Source organism: Pholcus phalangioides, unplaced genomic scaffold (assembly GCF_987345545.1).
Source record: "Pholcus phalangioides strain wild (caught in Gottingen) unplaced genomic scaffold, Ppha-v1.0 ptg000028l_1, whole genome shotgun sequence".
Lineage (NCBI taxonomy): Eukaryota > Metazoa > Arthropoda > Arachnida > Araneae > Pholcidae > Pholcus > Pholcus phalangioides.
Window position 1 is genome coordinate 2542667 of NW_028301618.1, and position 22788 is coordinate 2565454.

Genomic DNA, 22788 nt, shown 5'->3' on the forward strand with positions numbered 1-22788 from the left:
AAATTATCAACGAATAAGGAAATTCTAAAAATTCCTTACGCATTTCACCACGCTATGCGTCAGGGGCGTAGCCAGAAATTTCGTTCGGGGGGGGGGACCACTTTCATTTCGGGGGGGGGGGAACCAAAGTGACAGAACAATAGATTTGGCCATCTTTTTCCCTTTTTTCGGTCATTTTCTCACATTTCGGGGGGGGGGGACCAGACCCCCAAGTCCCCCCCCCCCCCCGGCTACGCCCTTGCTATGCGTGATTACCAAATTGGCATTCTTCTCACGACGTTTGACTTGGACAGTCGTATAGAGTTTTCGTTCCGCTGAGCAATCGAGATTGAAGTTTGGCAATTTGGTTCAAACCAAGTGGGATACTCGGTCAGCGTGATATTTTTAACCTCTGAAGACGACATCCATAGCGTGTCGAAATGTATTGGGAGTTTTAGCATTTCCTTGTACTTGCATTATTCGTTCGTGGTTTTTAGAGTATTATTGGGTACAAATACAAACACATAGTAGAGTTATATCTACTATGTATATACTATCTATAAAACGTTATATAAATTCCACAAAAAGCATCTACTCAATTACGAATAACTTACCATATTCCCCAACATTAGCCGGCATGCCGGGAAACAGCAAAGGAGACCAGCATGCCGGGAAATTCTTAAGTATCTGACCTATCGAATATTGGTTGATTTTAACCTTCTCTGTTCTAAGCAGTTCCTTTTCTGTTCAATAGCTGCATTGAGGTAGTTCTAGCTATATTTTTGCTTTTGCTACAAACATTTTTTTTTTTTTTTTAATAACATACAAACATATATACAAGCATATACAAAAACACATTAAACATACACTTTTGACCTCAAGGGACATGCCTGTCCTTCCAGTAGGTCTACAGGGTTTCTCCGTAGATTATTTTTCATCATTATTTTTCACATTCTTTGATTTATTAAAAATGTCGGATACTAAGAATATTCGTTCACGCATGCTTACGAAATTCTTTTATATGAATTAAATGGTGACATGAGCAAACTCTGTGAAGCATATTTGTATTCCTTGATCATGCGCAAGGCAGGACTTTGGCAGGTACGAAGAGTGCGGTCGCACCGGGCCGCAAAATATTCGGAACCGTAATACTGGATTTTATTGCGTTGATTAGGCATAATACAGGGTGAATCCGACCTATTCTGCCAAACGAAGGGGGGGGGGGGTTATAGACGAGCCCAAGTAGATCATGGAAACACCTCACCAACTCTCACACCGTTTTCGAGTTATCATGTATAATCGATTGTAGAAAAACAGTGTCAAGTATAAAAAAACCATTATGTGTGAAGTTCCTAAAAGATCTATACGCTAACTAAGCACACATCTGGACGCCCATTTCATTGAAATACGAGGTATCTGGTTTTGATGGCCAAGCTACAAGCGCTGAGACATTGGCAAAGTTCAAAATCGAATAGTCGCCAAAATATTTAATCAACCCCCTTCCAGCTACAATCGGTCAAATTTGCCAAAAACTTGTCCATTCCACCCCAGCTAATAATATAAAATAAACTAAATTGGTCATCTAGTTCAGGAGAAATTTAGTCGTCTGTTTGCAATACACATCACTGAAATCTGCGTTCGTCGAAGCAATTTTAGTAGGTTTTGGCTACAATTCGATTTTTCACTCCACCGATCTCTCAGTGTTTGTAGCTCGACATTAAATGCAGATGTCCTGTAGACAGAGGTGTATGATTTTTGTGTAAAATCAAATTGTCGTCAAAATCTGTAACCACCAATTCCGAATTTTCGTCGGATATCTCTACTTCGACAAACGCTGATTTCAGTGATGTGTGTTGCAAACAAAAGACTAAATTTCTCCTGAACCATAAAATCGACAGGGTATATTGTAAGCTCTTTTGGAAGCTAGTGAAATGGACAAGTTTTTGGAAAATTTGACCGATTGTAGCCGGAAGGGTGTTTGCGGAATTGTCGATTAAATATTTTGGTGACAATTCGATTTTGAACTTAGCGAATGTTTCAGCGCTACTCGGTATTAAAACCAGATATTTCAACGAAATTGGTGTCACTACTTACAGTATTTTTTCTGCTCTTTCCAAATATGTGCTTAGATGCTCCAAGATCTTCCTGTTACACCCATCATTCTGCTCAATAGGTCATTGGTTTTGGTCGCGAGTTCTTTGACATGGGCGCTCCACAATCCAATTTTTCGTCAATATAGAGCCCCAAAAGTTTGAGTATTCTTTTCATGAATGCATCTCCAAGTCTGATCGATGTGGGTTTGCGCGACGAACTCCACAAGAATTTGGTTTTCTCCGTGGATAAACCTAATTGATGTTCCTGGAGTCATTCGTCAATCCTTGTCAGGATATCAGATGCCATCGTCCCCACTCATTCAACGACTGGACCTGACACCATGATTGTAAAATTATCAGTGTATGATGCTACTACTTTCACGTTCTTCGGCCATCGTGACTGCAGCAGCGGATCAATAATGCAATTCCAATAAAGCAGGCCCGAACAGGATCCCTGTGGGTATCCTCTTTATTAGTGTGCTATATCAGCCGGGTCCCCCCGGGCACCCTAGGGTGCCGTGATATCGGCTAAGGGGTGCCGCAAGATATTATGGAGATAGATAAAAACATATGACAGTCCACTTAAAAGTCTTAAAAAAAATTTAAGTCGAATTAATAGCTCTCACGCGTGACACACTCATCTGATGGCAGTGTCAGCAATGTGAGCTTTGGCGTGAGTTAGGTCTAATTGTCCATGTACGGCCCCATTCAGCCAACATCATCTATAACAGAAATCCTCCGTACGAAGCTCGTGATGGCATTAAGAAGTCCATTTCATCTATAGTCATTGGATATACTGCAAAAAAAAAAAAGATATCGCATTCGTTGGCCTGCTATATCCAACGCATGCAGGTGAAATGGACTTCTTCAGTGGCATCAAAGCTTCGCGCAGATGGCTTCTGCTATAGATGGTGTTGGTTCAGCGCACACGAGCTTAAGGAAATAGGATTTATTGGCTTTGTAGTTTAATAGTCTTGGGTGTTCACTCGGCCAGAAGAATTTTCTTGGATTTATCTTCTCATCCGTCAGCTGTCGAAACCGCCATATTAATCGCGGAGAGTGACGTCACCTTCGGAGAAGCTGAAAGACCTCATTTGTCAACACTAATCAAGATTGCAAGGTGCAATGGATATGTACTTTCCATCTCATCTTTTTCCACTGAGAATCTCGACTGGGTTTGTCTCACCATTTGATTTCGCAGCCAGTGCGGAGGAAATAAATTTCACTGCTTGCGAACGAGATGAATTTATTGATCTTTGTGCTGATTTAACATTCAAAGGTAAGTTCACCAAGAGTGAGGCGTCGGTGGCTGTTTTTTGGCTTGGACTGTGAAAGGAGTATCTTGATCTAACGAAGAAAGCAACTAACGCACTTTTGTCCTCTCAACATCATATCTATACGAGCAAGCCTTCTCTGCTGTGGCGGCAATAAATTACAAAGCAAGAAATAGACTACTACTACCCCGACCATACATGAAGCTTGTAAACATTCCTCTATGGAATTTCTATCGAATTGGTACATGCTGGAATGTGCGCGTATATGTTGTGAATCTAACGGGAAGTTTGTTTTTGTGTAATGCTTGTTAAGTGTAGTGCTGCCATCTGTCAATAAATAGATTGCAAGACCTTCGGGACAATTTATGTGTTTCGTTGCCAACTCTGTAAGGAATGATTTCAAGTATTTGTGCTCTAAGCATCAATCATGAAATTTGTGATTGATGCTTAGAGCACAAATTCTTGAAATCATGTCATGAATAAAGTCCTATTCGATTAATCATTAATATGAAATTTGTATTAATGATTAATCGAATAAAACTATTTACGTATTTTTACTCTGTGATTTTAGTTGTAGTAAACTGCATTCTGTATTCAAGGAAGGGTGCCCCAAGTTTTCAATGTTATTCCCGAGGGTGCCGCGAACTTCAAAAAGGTTGGGAACCGCTGCTCTAGATAATATCTTGCGATCGTGACCTCCAGGGATTTGTATCCTACTGCTTTGCTCCCATTATTATTATTCTTAAATGGTTCGAAATCGGCATTGCCTTCAGTCTCCTCTGAACCAACGGGTACTGGATTGAATTAAATGCGTTTTTAATGTCTATTGACACACAGTCAATATTAAGCCTTTTCCTTTTCTGGATCTTGATTCCCTTATTGATTTCATGCACAGCCATCTCAGTGGAGTGACATGCTTTAAACCCGTGCTAGATCTCTCTCCAGAAACCACTGATCTCCGCGTGAAACTGGATCCTTTGCACCGCTATCTTTTCCAACGTCTTCCCTACGGTTGACAGCAGGTTGATCGGTCGGTATAACTCGATACAATTGAGATCATTGTCCTTCAGAAAGAGTAAGAGCGTATCCCACCGGTGCCTCGTGGGGAAAACTTTTTCGTTTGTAGTAAAAATTCAAATGTCATTTCCCAAGTTTTTGAAATATGCACATTCATGTTTCTGGCATAAGGGGGAAGAGGCGATATTATGTGGTCCGATGAATCACGTTTTGAATTACGCCATCCAGGAGACAGAACAGCACGAAAACGCAGACTGCATCCTCGCCACTCCAAATGCATTACTGCAACTCTTCAAGCTAGTGGAGGTGCAGTTAAGGTTGCTCAAATACTCTTACGTGAAGTGCGACCACGTGGCAATGCTTGTAATTTCAAATTCTACCTGGTGGACAGTCTTCTGGAGCTTTGTTCTGGAAAACCCGTTAGATCCCCGTTCATTCTTCTTTGTGCCGACGTGACGGTCACATCGTAGTATATCGTCGTCAGAGTAGTATGTAAACATCTGGTAAGCATTATGATTCGTGTAGTGCAAGGGTTCTTAACCTATGGGTCACGACCCAAACTGAGGTCGCAGGGCCACAGAAGTTTCCGAGGTGGGTCGTACAAATCCATTTACAGAGATTCTTGAGATATGGGTCACGACCCAAATTTGATTTGCAGGAGCTTCCAAGATAGGTCGTACAAATCCACTTACAGCCAGAGATTCTTGACATATGGGTCACGACCCAAATTTATACAAATCCATTTACGGTCAGGAAGTCTTCAAAGTTATGGATCACGACCCAAACTTAATATACAGGGGCTTCCAAGATGGGTCACACAAATTCACTTTAGCCCGAGATTCTTTAGCTATGTGTCACCACCCAAATACAAATACAAAGCCACAACAGGCATGCCCAACGAGGTGGCTGAAAAGTACAGCCACGGATTCTTGAGCAATGGATCATGACCCAAACTTGATTCGCTGGAGCTTCTGAAATAGGTCGTACAAATCTACTTAAACCAAGGATTCTTTAGCAATAGGTCACGACCCAAAGTTGATTTGCTGGAAATTCCGAGAAATTTCGTACAAATCAATTTACAGTCCTGTTATAAATGCACTTGTTATTTCACTGGTTTGACTAATTTCGTCAAACAAGCTCGCGAAGCTGATCTTGTAGTTGATTTTGGCCCGCGGTTGAGAAAGGTCAAGGACCTCTGGTACAGTGTTTTTCTGGCATGCTTTGGACTCTTCAGTTCGTGCTGATCACAATGCCTGAATCACATATTATTATTATCTAAACATCGTGATCAAGTTAATTTTATCGTGTTGTTGATTTATCCCAATGAAGAAGATAATTCCCCCACCATAGTGCTCATATCCCTCTATAATAGTTAAGAAAGTGGATTGTATGTAATGAAAACAAAATAATATTAAAAATAGTTAAACCTTGAAAGCTCTGGCGATCTCCCTGTTGACCATTCGTCGGTCTTTGATTCCTTTCGGATATTTGGTAATCCTGTAACTAATGTAATCTCCTGTCCATTTGATGCCTGGAATGAACGAGAAATCGAATATTAAAAATCGGCGTGATACATTACAATAACAGGTTGTGATGATCAGATGGTGATCGAAAACGAACCTTCCATCGCGTAGCGCTTCCTCCTGGTCGAGACACCATAGCGGAATACGTCCTTCATGCCGCACCTGGGCTTGCTCATCATTGTCAGCGTCGCGTCGTCCAACACACCTGTGTGAAGATCGAAATCATTGATAGATATTACTACTAAACCACACAGGCACCTCGTCCATATTCCTCAGCGGAACTTCTAACGAATTGGTACATGTTGGAATGTGTGTGAGTTGTTGTGAACCTGACGTGAAGTTTCGTTTCCGTGTAATGTGTAGTGTTTGTTATGTGTAGTGCTGCCATCTGCCAACAACTTGTCTCATTATGGCTGAAGTGTGATGATTGAATAATTTTATCGTTGTAGGGCTGTTGCTCTTTGTGGCGAGACTTTAACGGGCAGATAGGCTCGCATTCGCGCCTTGAAGTTGAGAACCACAGGATCAATGGATATTGCAAGCACATTGTGCTTCGATGAAATTATATTGAATGTGTCTTCACCTGTTTCGTTCAATCCCATGTACTCCTGGTAATCCAAGACAGCGTTTTTCGTGGACGTCATGCTAATCACAGAAGAATCGCTTCCGCCTTCACTCATGTATCCGAATTTCTGGAGGAACGCCTGAAACAACAATTACAGTATGAAAAAAAACCCTATTACACAGGGCATGTATGGCCACTATGAGCTAGATGTGGATTCGATTTCAGCACAGAAAACTCAGTTTTGGTTTATGCACGTAAGTGAATATTTTTCGTGTTGGACCGTGTGATAGATTTGTTTTCAATCAAAAACATGAGTCACCTGATGGTCTATCAAGGAACCCATTGATGGAACCGCTGAACAAAAGAATTGCATCTGTGTTACCTGGAATTCGACTTCGGAAAACCGAATTCAACCCAGAATCTAGTGACACTTGGAACCAGATACTCACTCTCCCGGCAGATCTTTATGAGCACGCATCTGTGATGAAGAAAATGTAAAAGAAAGTGCTTCTTTCCGTCTGAGTCAATCCTGTACAGTTTCCCACAGACGACATTCATAAAATCCCGATATGGATGACGGTATCTGTGTCTGTTAGTGATTGTTACAGAAATGCTTCGACATTATGAATTGTTGGCTTCAAGGAGCCGTTCAAGTATTACGTCAGCAATTTTTCACTCAATTTTGACTCCCTCCCTCCCTCAGCAAAATTTCGTCATCTCTGCCCCCCTACCTCCTATCACATGTTGGTGGGACCAGAGACTGCACGCGGGGACGGGATGGGACATGGGGAGGGCACTTTCCTCCCCCAAGCGATCAAAAAAATCATTTTTTTAAATGCAAAACATATGTTTTTTAAAATCAAAATTGCAAAAGAAAATACCTTTATTCGTTATTATAATCAATTTCTGTTAATTTCAATGCTATTCAAAGGCTAAGAACTCAAAATTTCCTTTTAAGAAATTCATTGCGACCCACCCTCTAAGCCATATAATGATAAATCCTTTTCCCGTGAACCAAATGTGGCTCGGGGGGTTATCTGATGCGGCCTGCCCCCTTCAAACCTAATTTTGTAAAAATGAACAAAGCGGCACATTTACAGATCGCTTAGGTGACTTATAGCACAATTACAGAGTATTTAGGAGGCCCGTGGCGCATTCACAGATCACTTAAGTGTCCCGCGACACAGTTCCAGAACACTTAAGCTATCCATGGCACATACAGAAATCCCTTGAGTGACATGTGACACAGTTTTAGAGCACTTGAGTGACGTAGAGCTGCACTGGGGGTCGCTTAAGTTACCCCCGGCACATTCCCAGATTACTTAAGTGATCCGCTTCATAATTACGGATCACTTGAATGATACGTGGCACAGTGCGAGAGCACTTAAGCGGCCCAAACACATTTCTAGATCATTTGAAGGATCCGCGAAACATTTAGAGATCACTAAAATGACTCTCTAGGAGAATTATCAATAGGGGATTATTAGTTGAGGTTCCCACAAACACCACAGTTCAGGATGCCATTAAGAATAATTCATATCTTCGTAAAGGGTGGTTGATGACGTAAGCATCATCCAACCCCCCCCCCCCCCCCCCCGCCATCAAAAGTCAGCAAATCGGGACCCCCTTACCTATCGATACTGACGTAATACTTGAATGACACCCGACTAGATTTTCTTCGATCCATTATAAATTGTTTTGACACCAGCGGCACATTTCCAAATCACTTAAATGATCTACAAATGTGCCGTGGGCCACTTAAGTGATTTACGGTGCAGTTGTAGATCACTGAAGTGACCTTCGGTGCAGTTCCACATCACTCTGGTGGCACGCGGCACATTTTAAGATCACTTAGGTGATCATTATAGGTGACCCACGCTATTTCGGATAACTGAAATGTCCGGTGACACGCGTTCATACCAATGAAGTGGCCCGAACTTTCGTAAAGGTGAAGGTATTCGTCGCTAGTTGCTATGGGGCCATTCAAGTATTACGTAAGCAAATTTTTAACCATTTTCGAAGCAGCAAAATTTCATCAAAATCCCCCCCCCCTCTAGTCAGCAAAATTTCGTCATAGCTGCCCCCCCCCCCTCCTAACGCATATTGGTGGGATCAGAGACGTAACAGGGGCGGAGGGGGTTTCGTGCGCCTTCTCCCCAGATTAAAAAAAAATTTATTCTTTTAATGGAAAAAATATTTAAAAAAAAAATTAAAATTTCGAAAGAAAATTCCCTTTATATGTTGTTATAATCGATTTCTGTTAATTTCTATCTGAAGGGTAAGAACTCAAAATTTCTCTTTAAAAAATTCATTGCGACCCACACTTTAAGCACATATGGTAAACCCTTGACCCGCAGACCAAATGTGGCCCTGAAGGTTATCTGATGTGGCTTGCCTTCCCCCCCCCCAAACCTAATTTCGTAAAAATGAACAAAGCGGCACATTTACAGATCGCTTAAATGACCCCAGAGCATTTAAGTGGCCCGTGGCGCATTTTCAGATCACTGAAGTAGGCCTCAAAGATCACTCTCACATTCAAAAGGTCACCTAAGTAACCTGCGACACAGTTCCAGAACACTTAAACGATCCGTGGCATAATTACGGATCACTTGAGTGATACGTGACACAGTTCCAGAGCACTTGAAGGATCCGTGAAACATTTAGAGATCACTAAAGTGACTCTGTGTAGGGGACTTATCAATAGGGAGAATGTTAGTTCAGGTGCTCAATAACTATCCAAAGGGTTTTTTTTCCGTTTTTGGCGCACCGAATTAAGATTATGTCATTAAGATTATTCCATATCTTCAAAAAGGGTGGTTGATGACGTAAGCATCATCCAAACCCCCCTCTCCCTTGTCATCAAAGGTCAGCAAATCGGACCTTATCGATGCTGACGTAATACTTGAATGACCCCCCCCCCCTATTATGCACTCCCGTACCACGTGGTCGCCTCACAATGTGTTCGGACATAAGGGAAGAATACAAGATATACAGTTGACTGGATGTTGTGAAGATATTTATTATTTTAGATGTTAATTTTTCAACTGTATATCTTGTATTAACAAGTGGAGAGCGACATTCATGTCATATATATATAGCCCTCTGGTGGCTCGTCGTCCATGAGCTATTAGCTCATCGGTTTCACCGTCCATTGCACGGTTCCGTTCGGCATATATACGCTCTAGCGAAGGAAAATCTCTATCTCCTCTGTAGCTTAGTGGTCAGAGCACTCGTCCGGCAATCGAGGGACCCGGGTTCGACTCCCGGTAGAGGCAGAGATGAGTTTTTTCCTTCCTTAAAAAATTAACATCTAAAATAATAAATATCTTCACAACATCCAGTCAACTGTATATCTTGTATTAACAAGTGGAGAGCGACATTCATGTCATAAGGGAAGAAATTCCGAAGAACGGCAGGAGGACCTAAAATCATATTGTAGGGGGAAAGGAGCACGAAAAAAACCAAGGAAGGACAGAAATCTGGAAAGGGCAAGGGATGGATAGAAATTATTGAGAGGGATGGAGAAAAGGTTTGATGATAGATTCGCATACGGATTTGGTGACAGATACTACTGCAAAACACGGGCCTGTTTTTTGCCTTTTATATATTTTTTCTGTTTTTTTTCTTCTTGCCCTTAACTCTTTTTCTTCTCTACCATAAATGGCCTGAAATAGTTATGAGAGGGCTGTATCCACATCAAGTTGCACCACTGAAAACGTTTTTCATGCGTATTTGTGGTTGGAATTGAAGTGAAATGATAAAATTTATGGCATTTTACTGTTATGATGTCGGTTCTCTCTTGTTTTGTTTGTGACTCCCTGAAAAGGAAGTCGTGCGCTTTGAAACTTAAGACCAACCCGCAAGTCAGATTTGCAATATTTCACCCCAGCACCCCTGGTGAATCCAGAAACAATGTTCAGAGAGCTCTGTAATAAGCTCGAAGGTTCTCGATTGTATTTAGTCGGTTTGGGTTTGATCTCGATCGGATTTACTTGGGGAATGACAATCCAAGTGTCCGAATGATGACTCGTGCTTCTTCAACTAATTTTTCATAGTTTCAACCAAATGTACTTTGACATTGTGCCACATTCTGGTGTCATTTCCTCTTCAAAAAAACATCCTTTCATAGGTGTGAATACAACATTACTAAAATACTCACTTCATTTCTTACACCCAATAGAAAAAACCCCAGATAGCAACGCTTCCTTCCGAGGTTTGCGCTGTAGGTGCAGTAAAATTTGTGACTTTTTTTCTTCTACTAGGCAGTTTAGTACATGAAATTAAATATTCATTAAAGCAATCGATGGTGATGTTGGTTTTATTTGAACATAATTATGTGTGAGAAGAATATCTTTCAACACTTATTTTAATTTGATTATGATGTCAAAATGCGTAAATTGGACGCATCGCAAACTAATAAACTGATTAAATGAAGAGAACAGAGATTATGTAATTTCCTTTTACATCTGTCAAATTGACAGACTTCAATTAGGAATTATGGATAATCACCGGTGAAAGTTATAAAACACATTAAAATTTATCAAATTTACTGAGGCGATAGGTGATTATACATAATCACTGATTTACCACTTTTCCCGTAACGTTTACCGGTAAGTAACAGTTTAGAGTGAAATATTCCAAAAACGTTTTACATTCGAACTTCAACCATGTAATGTGGATACAGCCCCCTGTACAACTCCTATCCACTTAAGGAAGGTAATAAAAGAAAATAGGAATAGAGCGAGCGAGAGAGGGGGGGGGGGGGAAGAGTAACAAAATAAATAAATTTAAGAAAGAGCTTGGGTGTGCTTAAACGTCTAAAAATTCCCCATATGCGGAAATACACCGTGCTGACCTGTCTATGCACCGGAGAAACACAAGAAACAGCAAAAATGGATGTAGAAATTTAATAAGGGGCCGTTCAAGTATTACGTAAGCAAATTTTTTAGCCATTTTTGAAACCCCCCCCCCCCTGTCAGCAAAATTTCGTCATCAGATCTGCCCCTCTGAATCCTAACTCATATTTTCATAAAGGGTGGTTGATGACGTAAGCATTATCCAACCCCCCCCTCCCTCCTTGTCATCAAAAGTCAGCAAATCGGAACCCTCCCCCCCATCGATGATGACGTTATACTTGAACGGACCCTAAGGGGATGAGGGGAAGAAGTGAATGGTGGGGGGGGGGGGGGGTAGCAGAGACTCAAAAAAAAAAAAAAAAAAAAGTTCAGACACGCAGAAATCCCGAAAATGATGAAAGGAAAGAATTCGTGAACGGTCGGACGGCGGCAGAAATTCAGGAAATGTATAAATGCAGCAAAAAGGGGCCAAAAATTGGGTGAATTTCCATTTCGGAGGCAGTCATTATGCCTATATTGGGGCCGTTCAAATATTACGTAAGCAAATTTTTAGCCATTTTTGACCCCCTACCCCCCCCCCCCCCACTTGTCAACCAAATTTCGTCATCAGCTTTTCCGCTCTAAATCCTAACGCATATTGGGGGAATCAGAGACGTACACGGAGGGGGGGGGGGCAATAATGGGCTCGTCCCCCCCCCCCCCCGACGATCACAAATTTATTTATTTTTTTAAATTGAAATTTCGGAAGAAAATACCTTTATATGTTATTATAATCGATTTCTGTTAATTTCAATGATATTTGAAGGCTGTGAACCCAAAATTTATCTTTAATAAATTCATTCCGACCTTCCCCCAAGCCATGTAATGGTAAATCGTATAAAGGCCTTTGGTCCGTCGACCAAATGTGACCCTGGGGGTTATCTGATGCGGCCTGCCCTCCTCAAACCTAATTTTGTAAAAATGAACTAAGCGGCACATTTACAGATCGCTTAAGTGTCCCGTGGCACATTTTCAGATCACTTAAATGACCCGGGACACAGTTCCAGAACACGTAAGCGATCCGTGACACATTTAGAGATTCCTTGAGTGACCTGTGACGTAGTTTTAGAGCAATTAAGTGGCCCTCAGTGCGGTTCTACATCCCTCAAGTTACCCGCGGCAAATTTTCAGATTATTTAAGTGATCCGTGGCGTATAATTACGGATCACTTGAGTGATGCGTGACACAGTTCCAGAACACTTAAGCGGCCCGGACACATTTCCAGATCACTTGGATCCGCGAAAAATTTAGAGATCACTAAAGTGGCTCTGTAGGGCACTGAGATGTCACTTCCAGTGCCCACAAACTATCGAAAGGTTTTTCTCGCTTTTGGCGCACCGACAGTGGTTCTCAACCGGGGGGGCCCCTAGGATATTCCAGGGGGGGGGGGAGAGGCCACGGATGAAAATCTCGCAAAAGGGGAGCCACGGCTACTGATACGGGGGCCACGAAGAAAAGTTTGTGAAATTAAATTTTTTTTTTAGTCACTCTTACTAAGCCGCTGTGGTGGTTGAGTGGTCGTAGTGACGGACTCGCATCCCGGGTTTGAGCCCCACCGTCTCCACAGTGGTGGTCGGCTGAAGTTGGTTTTCTGTGGTTCCCAACTTCGAGGCGCAAATGCGAGCCGATCTCCCCGTTAAAAAGTCTCGCCACAGAGAGCAACAGGCCTACAAACAGTACAAATATTCAGTCACTACACATCACTCACTTCTGAGATATAGATGGCAGCACTGAAAAATCATACACAACACTAGATACGCACTAAGAAAGTTAGGTAGGTACACACACTTACACTTCCGGCACAACTAACTAGGTAGTAAATTGCCTATGGCGATAGACCTGAGTTGTGCTCGGTTAAAAAAAAAAAAAAAGTCACTCTTACTAAAAAAATTATATTTCAAACAAAATGCATTGAGAATATCTTTTTCGCAATTTTTCCCCTATTCATGTAACATTATCATGAGCAAGGAAATAAAAATAAAGTGGTTCATGTAATCTCGATGATTTTACGACTTGGGTGTGATAGTGGGCCCTGACACAAACTATAGAAGAGGTTTAAGCAAAATGGAATAAGTGTAAAGACAGAAAATTGTGTGTGTTCAGACTTTTCATTCAAAGAGGGCTGCCATAAAGAAAACAGGCAAAGATTTGTTGACCATTCACGGACATTCTTTTGAGAGTGCTGGTAGTAAATGCAATCCAAGAAGTCAATGAGTGAAAAATGAAAGCTTGTAAAAAAACCCCATCGTTTTCATGCAATTACAGACGGATAGCCATCTAGTTTACCACAAAGCTATCTTCAGCCAGCACTGAGTGGTCTGATGGGGGAATATATTTATAAAAATCGAATAGAGAATGATTGCCAATCCATTGCCTCTACTGAAAAGAAATAAAGTCGAATTCAGTTATAACGAACTGCAAGAGACCAAATCATACATGAGGAAAAATACCCGCGAAATTTAAAATTTTTTAAAACTACATTGCTGTATAACTTAAGAAACTGTAATTGCTTAAATTTGCAGTTGTTTCAAAATCGCAAGTGTTCATATGCCATTCATATTTCAATTTAACAGGAAAAACGTGATTTTAAACATATTTAAGACGATCTTAACGTCATTTGGTTTGCTGATTGGTTTCTATATGCAATCCGAGCAGATAATGCATTGGGACTTCCTCTGAGATTGACACCACATCTTTAAAGTTTTTTTAATCGATACTGTAATGCTTCCTATTAACTGCCCTACTACATAAGTCTGCTGCTGGCCCTCCTACTAGTCTGCAACATAACAAATAATTTCAATGCAATTTTCCTATCTTGCAAGAACAATGCTGTGGACATCAGAAAAAAAATTCTAAAAGGGCGTATATGACCACATTTAAAATCCGTAATTACAGCAATATTTGGCAACTTTGTGCACTTTTGATGTTGTTCTTGGCGAAGTCCCGTATTTTCTCGTAATTGGAATCCCAATTTCCCGTATTTCTGTCGAGGAAATATGGTCAGCCTAGATATTCCTGTAATTTTGGCAGTCCCAAATTTTTTTTATAAAATGCTGCGTTCCCCCCCTATTTTTAATAAAATTTAGTTCAGTTTCCGAAATCAAGAATCGAAATTATTTTCTTGAATTACAAATTATACAGTATTATGATAATTATTACTATCATAATTAATAAATAGTCATACATAAATATATTAATCTCACGTATTTGTCAATTTGTTATACCTTTTTTTTGGTGAATTACATTTTGAATTGTCGTACCTGTAATTTTCTGCGGTTGGCGATTTTCCAGCAACTTTAGTGATAATTATTGGAAACTTTGCTTGCTATTAAGGCTGTAATTGGCAACTTTGTCTGCTCTCGACAATTTATTTTGACTGTAACTTGCAATCAAAACAATTAACAATTTGTTTTGGCTGCATTAGGCAACTCAACTTGCATTCGACAGTATTTTCGTCTGTAATTGACGATTATACTTGCTTTGACGACTTTTTGGCGATGTCCCGTATTTTTTTTGGGAAATAAATATGGTCAGACTACGTATTTATCGTGTTGTGTGTAATGATACTTTCCTATTTGAAAAACTTTCGCGTACCAGAGGGAAACCCTTGGCCAGACGGAGGTTGTACACTACACCCCCGTCTTAAAAACTAAAGATTTCGTCGCAATAGTGACTTACCATGGCTTGTACCCCAGCGCTGGCGATAGGAGGAGCGATGACTTTCGACTGAAACACGATCAGCATCAGACTGACGAACCAGTTCAAAGATTCTCTGAATATCCGTCCATTGAATGTCTTCTCCATGTTTCGTCGCTGCAAATTACAGGAACTGGAGACTCACAAACCCTACGGAAAGACAGGTACAGGATTCGTACGGCTCGTCGTTCAACTTCACATGACTGGACGGGAATCGCCTCCGAATTCCACCATCTTGATGCTGTTGTCGACGTCTCGCCGTTACGAGTTTCAAGATTTTTTATATAACGCTCGTAGAAACGTCACACCAGTTTAAAATCTTATAAAACAGAAAGTAGCTCTTTTTGAGATTAATTGCAATATCATCTGCTTCCGAAGTAGCAAGAAAAAGGGGGGAAATGGCACGCGAACCGTGATTCGTTCACACCAGATACCAATTCTAAGAAGAAGAAAAAACCTGCACTCAGTTCCTGTATATGTCTCTTGAACTTTGATTCGAACGGAAAACCGGATTTCCAGCTAATGTTTTCCAATGTTGAAGTGACGTCATCTCGTTCATCACGGAGCTAACGAGAAAGAGGATTCTGTATACGCCGATTTTAATCAGCTCGATTTAAATCGTGATTAAAATCCCGATTTAACCCTTTCAGTGGCAATCCCGAGCTATCTCGCCAAACTTGATCTTTGAAGACCAAATACACCCCGCTTCCCATCTCGGTGATTTAGCGCGGCCCGGTGCTGATGCACCTTTCGTACCTGCACAAGTCCTGCCCTGAATCCAGCAGATTTTACCTTACATGCTCTGCCCGCTAATGTGTGCGTGCCCTAATACTTTTGCCCCTTGAAATAAAGGTGATGCGTAGGGCTACCGTATGACCCATGTTCCTCGGAATATTCCCCTATTTTTCCGTAATTTCGGCCGTTCCGACTTTCTTATGCTGTGAAGTAATGAATGGGAAGACAATAAATGAAATTCAAACAAATATTATGAAATTAAAAATTAATTTAACCTGATATCAAATAATAAATAGTTCGACAGGTAAAGTTAAATGGAAACAATAACTCGATTCGGTTATGTAGATTTTTCTACACTTGATGTTAACTAAGTAGGGGAAAGCAAACCTCTTGCCCTGCTTCAGGCGAAGTAATAAAGCTGACTAGACGGTGAGAACAATTTATATACATTTTCATTTTACTTTCGTCGTTGTAGTCAACATGGGCGGAGATACGGGGGGCGTGGAGGCATTGCCCCCCCCCCCCCCAGCGTCAAAGGTGGAGTCGACCGATCTAATGTATATATGAATTGACATCATCATCACCACTGTGCCCCCCAGACTTCCAAGTCCATCTCCGCCTATAGTAGTCAATCGTCATGATGTGACCCGGTATGAGAGATGTACACGGCTTGTGTAATGTTCAGGAAGAAAGAGTGATGAAAATACAATACAAAGAATTTAAGGAACTTCAATCCTTGTAGTAGTGCTACGAGGGTCCACTATGTGTTTAGTCCCAATTGTGTGATAGAGTCTTCATCATTACGAGATCATCGCATTCAAGTCTGTTCGCGTTACTAAAAGAATTATTTGCTTGCTCAAATTTCCGAGGTCTCTGGCGTTTATTCTATTCACGCACACGCTACTGCTCATTTCATTTTTCAGATGGGAAACACCGCGCTGATCTTGTTCATTTGCCATAGCCTTCTTCACAACATCCTCATACTTTAGATTATCGGTTCGCAAAAAAATAGTTCTGGCTTGCACCAGAACGTATGCCGTTAATAACTTGCGATCTCTGATCATCTTCCCTTAATTTTGCTTCCACTTCAAAACCACGACGACTATTGCTGCAATACATTTTAGAGAGGTAGTCAGTTAATGTCTCCCCCCCCCCCTCCGCCTGAGTTCGAGTGCGAAATTTCTGCCGTTCAGTTGAAATGTTTTGGTTGCAGATACGCGACTAAAGGCGGATACACACTATGACGTGACGTGTAACCACGTGACGTCAGATTGCGCGGTATCATATCAGACACATTATGCGGTGTGCACTGGTATGATACATTAAGACCGAAACACACTACGATGTCGAATTTGTGAAATCTTATTCGTTTAAATTATGTGACGTAGAATTTCCACGCGAATCTGAATTGACAACGTCTCTGACATAACGTGCAACTTTATTGCGCTAAGCGTTTGTGCTTTCCAAGCGTGGCCCATCTCGGCTCAGCTATTCTGTCGGCTGCATTCTTCAATCTGTGCTCTTACGCCGAGAATCGTACTTTGGCCGCCATTTTGCACTCTAAAAAAAGGGGAAACAGAAATTTTGAACACACTCAAAGACGAATTTTGCCCATTTCTTTGGAGGGGGGGGGGGGGACTAGCCGATTTCCGTCCTTGTTTTGGTCGATTTAATGATATTTATTGGTCGTTATATTGCAGCGTTTCTCAACCTCTTTGATATCACCGACCTCTTGTGTTGAAGGTCAATTTCGAGATGCAAGCCCCCAATAAAATTCAAAATCATAGACGCTGGGGACTGTAGCTATGAGACGACCTCAAATTTTATGAGGAGGCTGAGCCTTCCTTCCCCCCCTTCCCCAAATAATTAATTAATGTGCAATACAATGCAGCATTTCGCCTCTTTCGCGTACGGGGTATATACATACAGGAAGAAAAATTATTTTCATCTCCCCTCAATGTTTTCTACACGGCGGCGCCTCTGTCCACAATGTCAAACCCGTGATTTGGGAGGTCAGGGGGGGGGCCGTTTCACCCCCCCACCCCCGGCTTTTGAAAATACACTAAAATGGGTATATATATATACACACACAAATATATATAATTATAAATACATTAAGTGCCTTGCCCCCCCCCCCGGGAAAATTTCACCCCTCCCTGGAAAAAGTTGAAATGACGGTCCTGCAAAATGTATTGTTTTTGATAATTTGCATGTAAAAAAAAATAATTCCCTAGTGTAGTTGGGGAGTTTTATAAATATGAAAAAAAATTCCAAATGAGTCATGTCTGATGAATATAGTCGGACCCCGATATAATAACAAATTTGACGATCGTGCTCCGATATAATGCTGGGTGTCTCGAGGTTTGTCCAGTTTCTCCAGTAGAGCCCATGTAGGAATGAGATCTAGCTCGAAGAGTCCCTAACGTTGCAAAAACTTTAGTCGGCAAATGAACTTCCCCGACGTAACTTTCGTTACTTAAACTGTTCCGTTTGGGTATATAGGATTTTATGGTGACTTTTAAGCATATGGCAATGCTGTTAACAAGCTCTTTTTTTAATGGGAGCCATAAAAATAGTCTGTTCCACTTTCTCAAACTTTTTCATAGTGACGACTTAACCGAAATTAGCGACGAGTAAACGAGGGTTTAATAGCATTGTGGTCTATGAGAGCTGGAAGAGTATGAAGAAAAATGACGACTTAACCGAAGTGACGACTTAACGAGGTTTTACTGTATATATATATATATGTTTTTAGAGATAGCTCGGAGAAAATTTGACTATTTGCGCTGAGAGGGATCGATCTTGAAATGTTGAACTTCAGGAGCCGCTGTATGCCTCTAGGGGCGGGACAGCGATATATGACTGATACTGACGTGACGTGATTTGACGTAATATCAGAAAAGACGTCGTGAATTCTGATTCATAGAAATTCTGTGACGTGGGAGTATCGCGTCCTACAATTTCAACATCACAGAATTTCCACGAATCAGAATTCACAAAGTCTCTGACGTGATGTGATTATCACGCCACGTCAGTGTAGTGTGTCGGCCTCAACATTTCAACTATGATTTCGAATTTCAAGTCAATCGGCCTTTCAGGAAACGCTAAAGTTTTGAGCTTCACGTACGTAGCCGCTCGAGCACAAGAAATGTTGAATAATTTTTTAGCCCTGAAAATTAAGAGCCATGTATTCTCAGCAATTTTTATTCTAAATATTTAACTGATAATAAAAATGATTTCAAAACTCACCCGAAAAGAGAAGAACAAAAAATTCCTGAAATTAATTTGCCTCGGGATAAATCCACAATAATTAAAACGTACGTCACTCGCTGATGACGTCTGAAGTGCAACTGCGCAGTAGAATTGCTCGATCGTCTGCGCTCGCTCTCTCTCGTATTTGCGCGGGGAATTTCAAGCTCCCTGATTGGTGGATTGGCCTTCCCTCACATCCGGGGACTCTTACTTAATTTGTTTATACTGTGGACAGAAATCGTCTGCTCTGTGACATTTTTGTTAAACAGAAGAACTATTTTAAGCGGGTATTCTTTACGTTTCAGTGAACTCCGTCAGTCTTCACGCTTGAGTGAGCTGCGCTTTTTTGTGTTGGCGTATGTTAAAAGATGTTCTCGAAAATTGTTATAAATTTTGGAAGTAAATTAAATTTTTTAATTTAAAAAATTTGAATTTTTACTAAATTTAATATTTTGAACTAAAATATTTGATACAGAAAAAAATTCGAAGGGAGTGGTGATGATCATTTAGTAATGAAGGGAGTAAAATTACTTTAAATTAATAATTAAATTCCTAAAATAATAAAATAAATTAATTGTTAAATTACTTTAAATTAATAATTTAATACAAAAGGGGTATTATTAATATAATAATAATAATTTATTACTACTGTAAATTACATGGCATTTTCTTCGGGTTAATACCGCAGCAAGAGAATGCCACCTACCAGCAATTAGCCATTCTTCTTGTGTTTACCTTCTCTTATAGCCATATATATCATCGTCTTTTTTACTTTCTCCACGGAAGCTACTCATATGGGCTTTTTAAATAGGTGACAAATGCAGTAGTGACAAATAAAAAGATTGAGCATGCCTGCTTGTCAAGTTTGCAGTTACGTCTGTAGCCACCTTAAGGGCATGTCCCCCCAAGGGAAGGGCTGACAGGGATCCAGCCCTGGATGATTCTAATCATTTTTTACAACTATCAATTCATTTTAGAGTGACCCGTCGAAGATTCCAATCTAAGAGCCCGGCTGCAAGATGCGGGGGCCATGCTTAAGGGCATCGGAAGCATGGTCCTCTCATGCTGCAGCAGGGATCCTGGCTGGGATCTCTCACCGACCGTCCATTCTAAATTTACAGTGTGGAAAAAAAAGAAAATTATAAGAATTCTCCTATAGGCTGGATTTTGTCAGCCCATCCTTCGTCTTCAGCTCGTCTGCCACTACGAAGGTTACCATCAAGGTCCATGGGTTCGAATCCGGGCATAGAACATTCGAAGCAAGTTCTTTACCTACCGAGCCTAGGCACGACCACCTAAATTACACTAGGTTATCTAGGTGGTCGTGGCCTAGGGCGACCACCGATGGATGGAGCCTTCATTTCCCACCCAACTCCACTGGTTGGAAATTACCGTATGGCGATATATGACCGGAGTTGGTGTGCGGTGTAGTAGACCAGTGTTTCTTAACCTTTTTCAGCTCATGGCCCCCCTATGGATAACATTTTTTCTTGTGCCCCCCCCCCCCTGTATAGGCCAGGGCCCCCTCTACCCTCATCCAAGATTTACTTTTATTTATTTTTTTTATTATGAATGAAATTTGAATAAATCAGATCAATATCTGGAATCCTGGCTAGGCACGGATTCAAATGGTGTATTATCATCCCTCCCAGGAGTCAAATTATATGGTAAAAAACGGTCTGTGTAAAATACGGGACGATCCAACGAACATGCACGATAAATCGATAAAACTGGAAACAACAGCTTATATATGAAAAAATCATAGTACCAGATCTCATGTAGAGAGGCAGTCCCCTGCCTCCATTATAGACATGAAGATCCGGGTCATGCCCACATAGACCCAAGAGTTAAGATGGCCCTGGTTCTATTGACGGATCTGTTTGATTCTGAACGTAGTAATATTTTTCATGTTTCCCTTTTAAAGCTTTTCTCTTCACAGCTTATGACGCAAGTTACCCGTGGCACAGTTCCAGATCTCTCAAGTAGGGTCCGCGGCTCCTTTACAGATCACTTGAGTCATCCGCGACATAATTCCAAAGCACTTAAGCGGCCCACGGTACATTTTCAGATGATCACTTTTGTGGTACAGTATATGCGAAATGTTATCGAACCAATGAAGTTGAAGCTGCCCGCACTCTTGTAAATGTCGACACCCTTGTTTTAAGTCATGTCTTCCTAGAAGCAGGTTTTTTGCGCCGCGTGAACTAGATAGGGCTATTTCACGTCGGTAGAAACGTATAACTTTATGACGTTTCTGTCTATCGTGGCGCATCTGCTATTCGGTCGGTTTCATGCGCCCGCGTTCAAATGTTTGATGTTTCTTTAAAGAGGATTAAAAAAACCATTTGAGTTTGGGAGGTAGTGAGTGAGCCGGTGAACGACCGAATGAGTCACTCCTATAGTCGCTCACTTTACTGATTTTCTTCTTGGCGGACGGAGGACGTGTCACGCTGCGTGATTCACGTTGCACGCGGCACAGAAACCTTGCTCCTAGGAAAACCCTGCTTTAGATAATAAAAATCCAACATTTAATCTGTGGGTCATAAAAGTCCGAAACGGCGTTTCATCTTCAAGCCGGGTTTTCCAAGGAACAGGTTTTCTGTGCCGCGCGCAACTTGAATCGCCCAGCGCGACACGCCGTCCACTCACCAATAAGAAAATCAACATGACTGCTTTCCTACAGAGCGCAATACGCCTAACGGCAGAGCTTTACGTCGGACGTGATTGGCCGACTGCATCTGGAGATGTCAAATGCATCGTGCGCCGCGGTTTTGCCGATATTCTCTTCACTCTTGTGTGTTTTCTTTCCCTTCCCTTCAAACTAAAGCATACAGACGACAGGGCCATGTACTATAATATAGCCGTCCTGATCTGATGCGCCAAGCTAGGAAAACACAAACGCGTAGCGTGATTATGTAACACGTTTCTGCCGGCGCAAAATGGTCTCATTCGGTTTACGCAACGCAAAAAATTTATTCCTAGGAAAACTCGGCTTTAGCGCCATAAAAATCCGAAACAACGTTTCATCTTTGGGTCATAAAAATCCGAATCGACATTTCATCTGTGGGTAATAAAAGTCCGAATCGACGTTTCATCTTTAATGCCATAAAAATTCGAATCGACGTTTCATCTTTAATACCATAAAAATCCGAATCGACGTTTCATCTTTAATGCCATAAAAATCCGAATCGACGTTTCATCTTTAATGCCATAAAAATCCGAATCGACGTTTCATTTTCAGAGTCATAAAAATTCGAAACAACGTTCCACCTTTTGAGTTATAAAAATCCGAATCGACGTTTCACATTTAACATCATAAAAACCCGAATCGACGTTCACATTTAACGTCATAAAAACCCGAGTCGACGTTCACATTTAACGTCATAAAAACCCGAGTCGACGTTCACATTTAACGTCATAAAAATCTGAATCAACGTTTCGTCTTTGGGTCATAAAAATCCGAATCGACATTTCGTTTTTGGGCCATAAAAATCCGAATTGACATTTCATCTGTTGGTCATATAATTCCGAAAAGATGTTTCACCTTTTGGTCATAAAAATCCGAATCGACGTTTCACCTTTTGGTCATAAAAATCCGAATCGACGTTTCATCTTCAGCATCATAAAATTCCGAAACAACGTTCCACCTTTGGAGTCATAAAAATCCGAATCCATGTTTGATTTGTGGGTCATATAAATCCGAATTGACGTTTCAGTTTTCAGTCATAAAACTCCGAAACGACGTTTCACCTTTCAGTC

At 41.1% G+C, this 22788-nt stretch overlaps 1 protein-coding gene across 2 annotated transcripts in view; it reads right to left on the reverse strand.

Moving 5' to 3' along the window:
- The window catches only part of LOC149067748 (matrix metalloproteinase-28-like), a 31447-nt gene extending 15909 nt beyond the window's left edge, over nucleotides 1-15538 (reverse strand). Inside the window, exons 1-4 of one of the 2 annotated variants that reach the window (XM_089252343.1) lie at nucleotides 15025-15538; nucleotides 6470-6590; nucleotides 5984-6091; nucleotides 5791-5894 (exon numbers count right to left, since the gene is read on the reverse strand). In XM_089252343.1, the coding sequence (XP_089108469.1) occupies nucleotides 5791-5894; nucleotides 5984-6091; nucleotides 6470-6590; nucleotides 15025-15150 (459 nt within the window). In that variant the 5' untranslated portion in view covers nucleotides 15151-15538. The remainder of the gene's footprint in view (nucleotides 1-5790; nucleotides 5895-5983; nucleotides 6092-6469; nucleotides 6591-15024) is intronic. The other variant, XM_089252345.1, reaches the window with a different exon arrangement.
- Between the last annotated feature and the right edge of the window lie 7250 nt (nucleotides 15539-22788).